The sequence below is a fragment of the Styela clava genome, chromosome 5 (genome assembly GCF_964204865.1).
Source record: "Styela clava chromosome 5, kaStyClav1.hap1.2, whole genome shotgun sequence".
NCBI lineage: Eukaryota > Metazoa > Chordata > Ascidiacea > Stolidobranchia > Styelidae > Styela > Styela clava.
Genome location: NC_135254.1, coordinates 13,735,544 through 13,748,744, shown reverse-complemented (window position 1 = coordinate 13,748,744; position 13,201 = coordinate 13,735,544). Strand labels below are relative to the sequence as shown.

General features: G+C 35.3%; 1 protein-coding gene across 6 annotated transcripts in view; it reads left to right on the top strand.

Annotated features, from left to right (window-relative positions):
* LOC120344922 (uncharacterized) overlaps positions 1 to 13,201 on the top strand; it is a 78,018-nt gene that overhangs the window by 29,276 nt on the left and 35,541 nt on the right. The window contains exon 1 of one of the 6 annotated variants that reach the window (XM_039414255.2): positions 911 to 1,303. The exons of 4 other annotated variants lie outside the window; for them this stretch is intronic. In XM_039414255.2, coding sequence (XP_039270189.2) covers positions 1,054 to 1,303 — 250 coding nt within the window. In that variant the 5' untranslated portion in view covers positions 911 to 1,053. Of the gene's footprint in view, positions 1 to 910; positions 1,304 to 11,575; positions 11,846 to 13,201 lie in introns of those variants that run through there. One more of the 6 variants, XM_039414256.2, reaches the window with a different exon arrangement.

Here is a 13,201-nt window from a genome sequence, read left to right as displayed (position 1 = left end):
TTTGATTATAAATTTCATTCACAAGAGGTATATATAAACTTAGCTACAAATAAATTGTAAGCGATGTAAAATTGCAAAGTGAAGATACAAGTTTCAAATGAAGTTATTTTATATATAGTCAAGCAATTTTGTAACTATATAATAACTAGGCTTCTACAGCAGTGGCACCAATATCCAACGCTATATCCTAAATAGTGAAATACACAAATACGGAAGATAAATTCGGTTAAAAGTGGTATTCGACGTTTTAACAATTGTCAAATTCACCTCGTTCGACCTGCTATGCTGTCATGATATCTGAAATAGTTTTAATTAAACTATTACGAACGTTGTTAGTTGCTATTTGTCACTAATCGCAATCATGGTGTTGTATATGTATGAATATTTAGTTCTACTTCCTTTATATTACCGCTACATGTTTAATGGTTAGTTTATCTTCTAAAACGCGCTCGTCTCTCATGCAGCAATTTATAATTGATTTATCATCGTATTGAATACCTAGTACTTATAACACTACACGCATCGCCCACGACCTCGTTTTCATAATCAAAGGAAGTCGTAGGTTGGTGGTTTTGTTTCTGTAAATTTCTATGATATACACAAATTATCATTAGAGGCACAGTAAATCGATTCTAGCTATTTTAGTATTTTAACCTATTATTATTATTATTATAAGTTATTAAGTATTTTGAGGCCGATTATCATCATCGCATGCTTGGTTGGTATAGATTATGGTGGCGATTCAGATTTAAAAACGGATAAAATCTTGTAAATCTAACATCTTTTTTAATTGTATGTTGAGATGTCATCCACGCCATACCGATGCGTATGTGGTCACATCCGTAGGCTAAAAACAATGATACCTGAGAGATAATATGCTTTTTAGTGGGATGGATTTTTAAGCACTTTGTACAGCAAAGTTGGTTTAGTTTAATGTAGTTTCCTGGTGTCCGCCTATATTGCTGGTATCGGTGCGGACGGAAGCCAGAATAAACTCGACTGAAGTCTGATTTCATTCTACCTAGCGAATTCTGGATTAAAGTACACATTACCATGGCGTTCAGCACGCCAGAAAAATCTTCTGTCAGCCTAAGAGTGAAAACTCCGGATAGATCTCCAGCTAGGCTGCGTTCCGTAACTCCAGAAAGATCTCCTATCAGATCGCCACCAACAGAAAATTCGGGACTTTCTCCCGGTCGTGTTCGTACTGGAACTATAGGCGCCAGAGCAGTAGCTCGGATAAGAAGAATAATGTCTATTGCTGATTTTCGCGATCTCGTTGTCTACCCAGAGACTGAAGATGGTAAGTACGGTAAATCTTTTGGTGATGGAGATTACTTTATTGATCAAATTGATTGAACAAATGTTTAAAAAGCCGTAGAATAAATTATTTTAAACTGATCATGAAATGATCTGAGCAAGATAAGTTCTTGCAGCACCATGATGCAATAGCGGACATGTCATTTCACATGACCTCTCAAGAGCAGTTTTGATTTAGAAGTCCCTAACCCCGAGTCTCTGGTCAAGTGGAGTCAATAGTCACCCGCAACTCAAGTCGAGTCCCGACTCCGAATTCTAGTCAGTCACTAAGTTTCACTGACGATTAGTGACTCGGGTCGATCGTTTTCTGGAGAAACGGTGGGTCCATCCTACCAATACTGGTACAAAGCCTCCAGAACCGGTTGTTCGTAATGGTATTTGCTCAAGTTTGGATTTCAGAACAGTTTTGGGCATTGGCCTATTGCGCTATATTTTGAAGTCTTCGGAGGCCTGGAGTCATCTTGCCACATCCTCGAGATGGCGTAATTATTGCGGTAATACTTAATTTATCGATCGTAATTTGGAACGTCCTGTTGAGGACGTGCTTCTCGACTCGTATTTTACTTCTTGATTCCCACTCCAAATCCGAAGCCATTCTCTTTAGGATAAATTAGTTATTAATCCCTCGGCCTCAACGACTAGTAAAATGAGAATTTATTTTGTAGTATGTATGGATTCTGTCACGCATTGTATAAATTCTTGTTATTTGATATATTGCTAGTCACACGTGGATTAGATTTTTGCGTTCTAATTTTATTTTACCGAGTCCCGTTTATTTAATAACTCAAAAATGCTAGCGAATTCGCGGTTATATGTTTACAGTTTAACGTTTTCTATAGTTATCAAATGTGGTTAGCGTGATGAATGTAGCCTTCCTTTCAACGAGGCCTCGTTAGCAATTATGTACCTACGTATAGTTCTGGAACAAATCAACTTATCGACTAACTCATTATCATGGAGACGTTGATAAATTGCAAAAGCCGGGTGGCGAGGCTAAAGTGCTTGAATTATTTGGAACCAGCTTCAAGAGATGCCTCTTAATGTTGGCTGCTACAGTAGCGATTTGTGTACCATTTTATTCAAAGTACCCAATGCTATGTACCTTACGGATTGTTTAGTTAGAGCTTAGGGCGATGTCTGAATTTTTGTGCTTCAATTCATTGGTAATTGTGATAGAATTTCGTGCGACTTCACTTGGAACAATCATGCATATGATGTAGGTATTTATATACGAATATTTTTGTACTCCAGAATTTCGCATGAGATTTCCTGTTGTTACTTTACATACATTGTAATTTGTAATATGCATTTCATAATCATTATTCGTAAGGCAACCTGAGTAATGAAAAAAGCTTTATGGCTGGAAACCAGAACTCTGAAAACAGTTGCTTTGACATATGTTTTAAACACATGAGCTAACTTTCAAAGAAACAAGTTAACTTTCGATTTCATCTGGTGCTTGGACTCAAAATTTGGATTGGGGTTAAAATTGAACCCATAGTGTAAACTGCGTTGTATTTGTCACTAAGAGTTCAAATGAAAATGGCACCCTTCTTTGTATCCCTAATTTTACCCGGAAACCACAAGAAAACAGGTCGTGACCTTAAAGTTGAGTATTTTGATAGGTCGTAATTTTGTAATTTGTACGCCTCACTTACGTTTACATTAGGGTCAGTGGTAAATAACAACCTCCCATCACGTCCAATTACAGTATTAGGTTACGTAAATAGTTTTAGACTATACGATTTATGTTAGGATTCACGTTTTTAATGTTGACCACCCAGGCAGCTTTTTGTATTGTTGTGCGGTCGTCGACCTGACGATAGTGGTGAGACACAATTTCCATTGGATAGGCTGGAGGAAGAACATAATATATTTAGACTCAGGTTTCGTTGCCTTGGCAACAGAACATGGTCTAAGAATCAGGAAAATAGGTTTTGTCAATTATGGATGCTTACTTCCAGTTATGCTGTTTACTTACATGAACAATTCTGTTTGTAACCACTCGCATGGAAGTGTGATTGTACTGCGGTTGTTTCTTTCACCGACCCATCTTGTGCCAGTATTTTTAAAGTATACTTGATATTTTAACGTAATTTGTTGTTTAGTGTTTAGTTGATTATGATTGCTCCCGGGTTCCGCGTTTTATTTTTTCCCAATAACTAGGAAATTACAAGTGTTGTTGTTCTGCTAAACAAAATGATACTTCAGATTTCAGCTGTGTAGAGCAATGAACTAGATCGAGACCTGTGTAGTTTAACCCTGTGATGTTTCCATTGAACCACACTTCATAATATTATTTTTAAGAAGAGTTATTGTTATGAACGTGAAATACTTCTTCATCTAAAGATCAAAATGTTGTCCGTGCAAGTCGATATTTCAATTAATCGTCGAATCTATCGTGCGACAAGTTTGTTTAATTAAGCTCAATCGCATACTTGGATTCCAATTTGGATCTAGTTAATATTTAGCTAAAAATTTTGTGTTTCGTTTCCAATTAAAAGTGATAAATGAATCGTATTCAAGCAAGCGTGGCTGAGATATAAAGTTCGCACGTGGGGCACGATTTATCTCTGGGCAATGTATTTTATCCAAAATCTCGAGCGGGCTATGATAGTAAACAGTCAGTCGCACAATACAAGCTAGTGTGTTCGTCTCCCGTTAGCGTCCTATGGAAATGTATCGTTTGATGACCGCATTTTGTATGGATTTTATTGGAAGCTAAGAATTGGGCGCGCTTAGTTGTATTGTAGCAATTAATACAGTTTATGGTTCCAAAAAAAATTCAAGCGTCAGAATATTCATAGTATTTCTAAAATAAAAATGGACTGAGATATAAGAAATACACTCGTGCTGAGCAGAGCAGTTGGCGTTTAAATACGTAGTTAAATTTTGTACCAACATATAGTGAAATACTGGATATGACAGTGACAGGGTATGCCATTCACCAGTTCCATTTGGGTATTTTTAGTTGTCGGTGATTCAAGATCGATTTTTGATTGCATTATTTGCATAGTAATTATCCCAAGCACAAATAAATCAATAGATTTGATATGCATTCGTTTAAGACATATATCTATTTGGTAAAATTAAATAAGATTCGATTTGGAAGGCAATTTGGTGGAAACGTATTTATGGAGATAATCCCTTTGCGTTACATAGACTGTAAATCTTCAATTATTAGATTACGTCATGCCAACCTAATATAAATGATTAATATGTAATGTAAGATAAATATATTTATGACATGTCTCAGTCGGTAACCATTTATCAAAACTATATCAGCAGACAGATTGCATGGTAAATTAAAAGCGATACAGCTTATTTTTAGAACGTACGTAGAATAAGGTGCCGTATGGACGTTTGTTGTATAATATGTAAAATTTCGTAGGGCAGGCTTTTCGGATATAGATTAAACTGTTCACTGTAGTTGCAAGCAGCCTCATTACTTCTACCTCCAACTGCTCAAAGGCCCACGGATCCGTTAGTATGGAGTCACTGGATAAATGAGTCCATAATTTCCACCGACAATCGCTCACTTTCAGTTTGACATTGCATGCAATTAAACGTACGGCTACCTCTGGGGAGATGGCGATATGAAAGGATACCATACAAAAACCTTTCGCTTTAAAATCTGGCCATGAAACTAGGCAGCTTTAATGACCGGTGTACAATTTCGAATTGAACATGCATGCATACAATATGCGGCTTATTGCAGAATTCCATTTTTCAATGAATTGTTTTGAATATGCCGTAAAAGGCCTTCCGCAATGACATTTTACGCTACCTGACAGCGATGTATTGTTGTATGTGTATTAATTATAATTATAATATTTGCAAGATTCGCTTATTGAAAGTAATATGGAAAATTTTGTAGATTTAGTTCAAATTTTATTTTAAGTCCATCTATGCGTGGTTGGGTTTATTGTCTAAAAATCAAACCCGCCAACCACTCATTTCCAGATGTTAACCCCATCCTGCCGCAACTTAATCCGTATTCGCTTACATCTTGTCCTTATAAGGACTCAAATGTGCTCTAATAGTCTATCAAATATATGCGCCCTTTAGTTACGCTTCATATTTATTGATATAATACAGACGTCTGTATGACATCATGCTTCGGTGACGCCGAATAGGTGTCGTAGTCGCGCAATTGCATCGTTGCGTGAAATCGGGGATTATTAATTTGAACAAAGAATAATTTCTTTGTTGTAAATTTGATTAACAGAGTTTATGTATAGAGGCTTCGGTCTTTGTTTCTCCAGTCGAAAAATCAAGTTCTACTGACAGTTATATTTGAATTAAGAGGAACTTGCTACTTATACCTGTTAGGTTTAACCTATCAATTTTTAATGATGCTGCTCATTCGCGGAAATTCTCATTTTAAGTATATGTTATCAACCGTTAGACCGATCTATAACGCTTAAAACTTCACTTCCAATAATTGAAATTCGAAAGTATTTTGAGTAGTGGTAGGATTATCGAAATTCACTTTTTCGTAAATTCGCGTGTTCTCAATTTAACAGATCAAAATTTAGCATAATTCATGATTTTTATGCAAAATAGTTCCAGCTTATTCATAATTAAAAACGCACTTATAGAATACCAATGCTTGAATATGGCTACCTCTATTAGAGTCAAGAGTAAAAGACCCACCCTCTGATGCTCGGTATATTACGTTTTCAATTCGTAATAATATTGATATTATAGGCAGTTATGAATGTGCGACCTTGCTCGGTGACCTCGAAGGACATGCGGGGATTTTTATCAGATGTACGGAATTGTAATTAAACTTCCATCAATCTGAACCTGTCTTTCAACTGCGCCAGTACTTTCATGCGCCAAATTTGAAACGCACGAAAGATTAAAATCGATTTTTAATTACCTTACAACAAAAAACTGGAATGTTGTATTCGGTATTCAATTAAATACACTCCGCTTCAATTTATTTCAATACACAGCTATCTACCTATGACAAATATCATGAGATCAGGAAAGAAGTTGGTTAATTATCGCTTTACTACGGCATTCAATTGGTTTCGGAATTATTTCAATGAAATTTCCGAGACAAGCATGTTATCACTCCAAAATTCGGTCAAGCTTCGACCATGCTCCACTCGCTTTTTCGTACACCAGGTATCAGCTCAAATTTTTAGGACGGCTGAGTATTACCATTCGCCACTTCACTGGATATTTATTCCAAATCTGTAGTTCGATATCCTCTCTCGTTTCAGTTTTAGCAATTTCTATCCACCTAAAACATTTTCTTTCTCGAGAACCGCCATCGCGTAAAACATTATATCAATAAGTTCCACTTTAAAGTTAATAAAACTTGCAAACTTTGCCAAATTTGAATTAGCATTTTCTTCATCAGAGCTTAAAAAACTTCAAAGTTATCATCCTAGATAATAATAGTCATCAATTATTTTCGACATGGCCAGTTTCAGTCATGGACACGAATGGAAATTTTCTTAAGTATTGGTATAATGGCTTTGAGGTTTTGATTCAAAGACGAAATTTAGTCTATGGATTATGCAGGGCAGTTTAGTGTAAGGTTCCTCATCGTTATTGTAATCAGGTTCTTTCTCAGGCCTAATCAGGGCATAGTTTTGTTCATTCTACCAGTAGGTTATATTATCTATTTAACGAAAAGAATATTTTATAAGTATATAGGGATTTTAAAAGTATATATATAGTATTCGCATTATCCGAAATCGACTTATGTTGAAGCGAAAACTTAACAAGGATAGGTATCTTATTGACATTCCGGACGTATCGATTTTGCGTCGCAGAGTGTTTACATTGCGTCGATTGTCGTCGTCATCTATCGTCGTTTATTTTCTAAATAATTTACGAACATCGATGGCTATTTGAGGGAAGCCTTTTCATATACTGCCGAAAAATCGGCTAACTCAATTGAATTTTCAGGTACTTTATTATTTTAATGGTACGCGGATGGCGATTTTATCTACGATTAACGTAAATGACAAGTGAATTTGAAAATCGAAACTATTACAGGCCCCTTATTGCCATATAGTTTAATGACAAATTTGTAAGAATTAACATAAACACAACGATTTTTTCAACAGTATATGAAATTTCGCAAAATTGCGCGCGCTCTAGGCTAAACAGCGTCATCATATTGTGGTATCGTTGTCAATAGAGCGTGTTGTTGACTATAAGCTAAGGCAGAAAACTTTTCCGTATCCGTTATTTTATAAATTATTCAGGCGTGATCATGTAAAAATGAGTATAAATTTATCTTCCGGCCGTGGCCGATCCTCTTCGCTACGCGTCAAAACACACAACTGTGAAAGATGTGTCATCTCTTTTGATCTACGAGAACGATAAGTTTTTCGAGCGAAAATTTCCCAAGTGAATTTCAATCGTACGCTCAGTTCGTAGGTAATTTTAATAATATCACGAACGTTTGTATATATCGCTCACAGAGACGTCTGGTTGGTTGCCTCGTGGACAAAGAGACGAAATTGGATTGCAATTTTCAATTTTTACAATGGTCAGTGAAGAACTAGTGAGGCTGAAGTGATTATATTATTGTTACATGTTGAACTTTAGATTCGAAAGGGTAATTTCATTCGTTTCTGATAACTTAGGCAAATGAGTATTCAAATGAAGGTGATGAAGTTTATTTTCATTTGTAAATCGAAATTATTGATTTTCAGTTATAGGTGTTAGGTTACGTTAGCTGCTACCCTGGCCTCTCAGTCTTTTTGATGGGATCAACAGGTAGAGATAGCAAGAGTATTTATAGGCTAAGTAAGGTGTCGTGGTTTGAACTAGATGACAGGCGACCAAATCATTTGAAAAGGCAGTACTTGGTTTTAGTTAGGTGAAAAATAGTAAAATACTTGCAGTTGTCTGACCTGACCCAATAATTGGTTTTGAAAGTGTACAGTGTATTATATATTTTTTTAGTTCTATTTATCCTCTTCTATGGCGAACCTCCGATTTGCGTTAATTGACTTGTTTTCCAGTTTTCTCTAATTTGGATGTTTAAAAATATTTATGATTCACAATCGCCTGCCATCGTGGTGACGTATATTTCAACTAGGATGCCCAGATTTAGTTCATTGTTTTCACTGATCAACAAGAGTTCTAAGTCATATCATATCGTATATATATATAAATATTCTTTAATGGTATAACCTTTATTATATACGGGTTGGGTGTTAGACCTTCTTCTTACAGTGTTAGGGGAAGCTTGCCCTCGTATAGAACCTATTGTAGGATATTGGCCAATTATCGAGGTCATGCACGGCTTTATATCCGCACCTGATGTGTAATTTTCCGGAAATTTTAACTCTGTTATTATGGTATGTTAGATATATCAATACCAACAAAAAGAAAAACAATTCGCCAATGGCCACAGGTCGTCTTCCAGTCGCTTGGCTATCGTTTTTACGATCATTCATTTTTTATTTGTAGCCTATTTCTTGTCTGTTGACCAATCGTCCTTTTATGGACTGGCGTAAAATTTATCTATCGTTCCAGTTCAATTAGAACAAGCGTTCGTTCGTCATAAGTAAATATGCTGGTCTAAAATGGGTCCTTTCCTTCGTCATCAAAAGCTAAAAATAGTCAATATTACTCAAGATCTGGGGTTCCGTCACCAGCGTGACCATGACGTGTTGTAAATTTCATTTGAATCATATAACAATACCCGTGTTGAAGGAAGTTTGTCATTTTAGCAGTTTTCATACGAACAATATCGCAAAGGCCAGGGGGACAAAGACTATAAACTACTACAGTTTCAAGCAGTATAGTAAGCAGGACACGAAAACTGTAGTCAGTCAACGCTAATAATGAACAGAACCAATGATGTATATTAAATATATTACATTTTTTTGTATCGGAAAGGCAACCCAGCTAAGTTATTATTTAGTAACTTATTTTGTACTTGATTAAGTGAAGAATTGAATTATAGCATTAGATTCTAGATTTATACAGTTTCGAACGATACAGTAGGCAGGACTGGACATATGGGTTATCAACGTACGAATTTAGAAAGGCAAATTAGATATATATCACAGCATTTTAACATGTGGAATGACCATCTAGTTGAAATATTATTCATCAATTTATCAGGTACTTTGATCAAGGTCAGGCTATGGCGCAGTATTTTCAGACAGTCGTTTTCAGATCACGTTGCAAAATTGAGACACTGAGACGGTCAGAAGTTGAGGATGGTATGATGCATCGCTAAAGTAAGGTTAGGAGAATATGAATACATTCATCTTTTTTTTGCTTACGCCCGAAATGCGCCAAATTTTTCATACTCACCTGATAGGTTCATCAATCTAAATGAACTGCGAATTGCGGCTGCCGATGACGCAATATTGGTCACGTCAGATTTTGCGTTACAACGGTTGCTCAAGTGTGAAAAAGTCACGTTAAATTACACGAAGCAAACTTTTTTTTCGAAAACAATCATGATCAAGCATGTGGTCCCATTGGTAGTACAGTTTACTCACCATCCATGCGTGGTACATGTACGTATATAATTTTGCATGCTCAGTGAGACAAAGGGCATGAAAACTAAACTGTTTGAATGTGCTATACAGAATTATCAATCAGTGTCTTCTTGCCATTTGCGGCTTTTTATCGATTTGTCTTCGATAAGACTCAGTAGCTAAAATTCAAACTAGGCTTATACCGGCAAAGATTTATCAAAGAAAGGCGTTTATTGTGGTACATGAATACAGTGGAGTTGAACCTTTGTACGAAAAGGATTATCTGAGCATATTGGTAACTTTTCCCGAAAATGATAGTGATTGTTGTACGAGTTCATTGGCAGATGAGCGTATAAAAAAAGGGTTTCAGATATTTTATTAATAGTGGGCAATGAGATTTACCGGGTTATTACATATACTATAATGAATGATTATCTTCAATATGTTCAAATTAATAGTACGGGTTAATCCAATTTCGCCTATTTTTTCCTGCGTCTAATTATGAAATTACGCATGATGTTAAATGTAATAAGTAAGAAAATTCGTCTGTATCACGAATTAAAGGTTTTCTCCAAATATTCAACGCTGCTTATATTCTCATTCCAAAAATGGGTTAAGTTTGATTAAGTTAACTCTTTTATCTGTTTACCAGATGCGTTAATGGGACTTATTTATGTTACTGAGACTGGGCACCCCGTGCTGTCAGGGTTCAGCGTGAATTACTTCACTTGAAAAACTCGTTTTAATGCTTCATTTTGTCTTTTTATTGCCTTCCTTTAAATGTTTTGATTCACTTTTATTTAACATTTAATAATTCAACATTTAATTGAAACTGCGTTGTCAATTGCGCTCGTTCTTTAACTTTATTGCACCTTGAATTATGCCCGCAGGCCTGATTTAGGTTATATTTAAAATGAACAAATCATTAGATTCGCAAAAATTTGTAGCTATTACTTGAAATTCAGACACTTTTAAACTAGTGAATACCATAGGTTATAATTTGTGAGAATGGTGATAAATTTCTGACGAATTTCATTGATTTTTTACTGTGTTTTTATGTGACTCAATAGCCTACGTAAGGTAGCATTTAGATAACAAATTGTTTGATTTCAATGCAGATCAGTAAATAGTTTTTGATTTGATTAGACGAGACGGTGTTGACTTCTCAGAATTTTATTATGATAATTGAACTACGTATCAAATACTTGGTGCCTGCTTATGTGGGTGGAAGATAATTTTAGAAAAATGTCTCATAGCTTTATATAACAAATAAAGTGACAGTCAATACGTTTTAATAGGTAGGCTTCTTTATTCAGTGATAGCTATTCGTTTTATAGGGAAAATTAGTTGCCTGTTACCGGTAGAATATGATGCTTGTGCTGGATTTTATTTCGATATGATATATAGATATTCATCATAGAATTTAGTTGAAATGAAATAAATAATAATATTTTTGGACCGCAGTTTATCGAAATTACAGTGTTTTCAGTCGAATTTGACATTTCTTTATAAAATCCTTGAATGTGTCAAAATTCTAAACAATTTAGAATATTGGACATGAATGCCAATAAAAAGTGTTGAATAGTTTACTTACTATTCGGATATGAACTTCCCTAATTGCAGTGTTCCGTATAATTATAAGGATTATATTCTTTCTAGGCCTCATTTGCCCAACAGAGGTCGTAATTATGTTTTGAGGCTTAATCCAAAATCAGTGTTAGGAGAGCATTGATTAGATTACTGACAACAATTCTGATTCAGTGTTTTCATTTATTTATATTATAGAAAAAAATATTTCACATAAGAATTTTTACAATATTTCTGTAAATCGAAGATGCCTCGGCCGCCGAGCAGTACGGACGGTGGAACGATACGTTCCCCGCGTTCTGTTGCCTCTAGTGGCCGAAAAACGAAAACAAAAAGATTTACGTTCGTGTCTACAAGAATGGGAATTAGACGTTCGAATTCGAGACGAAATTCCAGAAACAGAAGTTCGAGCAGACGTCGAACAAACTCGATTCGACGAGCTCCGTCTGTTATATCACCAAATGAAGGTGGCTTTACCTTTGTTTATTTTTTAAGAATATTTCAACTTCTTTGTTAAGAACAATCTCATTAGAACTATATACAAATATACCTGTATACAAAGTTACCTGTAATTTTGTATTTTTTTAACCGTTTTCTGGTATATATATATAATCTAACCAGAATATTATAAAAATAGGTTTATCAGGCAGTTGATTCCAGTTGTGGTATGGTCTATTTTTAGTATTGTTTGGAATATGAACCGAACCAGGCTTGATTTAAATGTTTGGCAATCTACCACATTCTAGGAATGTTGTCTTGGGGAAAACAGTAGAAAAAATCCCTTCGATGTATCGTTGTGGTAAAATACAATCGTGATTGAAATATATGCACTACAAGGAACTTTATTTTTAACCTACGGTTGGTGATAAAGGTTCATGATATAGTGGCGATAATTTGAATAATTTCATATTAATGGTGCACCTGTCATCTTTTGTTTAATATTTTTAACGTCTGATCAGTACTAAGTAGATTGAAACACGACTTTCTGTATGATGAGTTGCGTGTGATATATCAAATGTGCATAGATGACACCCGAATGGTCGTGTCGAATGCATTGATGGATGTCAGATACCCTAATGGCTGATTTTGTTTTCTATATTTTCTATGCTGAGTGCCAGAATTACAGTATAATGGTCACTTTTGAATATTCTTGAATTTATATTGACCCTGTCTGATAATTTCACATTGGAATAATTTCAATATTACTGCAATTCAAGTTCCCCATTTCGTCGCTGAAAGATTCCAAAATACCATGATTAAGAGACACGTGCATAAACCTCGTGGCAATTGTGATTTGCCAAGGTCCTGGTATCGGTCCAAAGTGTAACAGGTTCACCCTTACATTGTAAGCACGGAATAAAGCATTGAATCCATGAAAAACATCATGTCGACTTGAACGGTGTTTTAACCGCTCCTATCCTCTGTTTCACACTTGTAAGGAAGTACGCGTATCGTACTGAAAACTTGGACTCACTCTGCCAAAAAGACTATAATCGATGAATATTTTGAAATAGTCCTTCATCTAATCATATCTAGCATAACGTTTCTACTTTAATTCATTTTAATAACATCGGAAACAGAATACGGCGACACTTCTTATTTACAAGGTAAAGGTGTCGTTGCGATTAAATATAACTATCATATTAAATTCAGTAAAAAGGGAGGAAAAAATTAACCAAAAGCACCTTGTACGTCATGATTTATATCTTATTTGTGAAGGGAAAACATAACATTTTATTTTGGATTTTTCCCTTCTTTGCTAACTTGACTTTTACGGTGGCCTGCGTTTTATCAATATAAATTACCATGTCACAATGTTGATA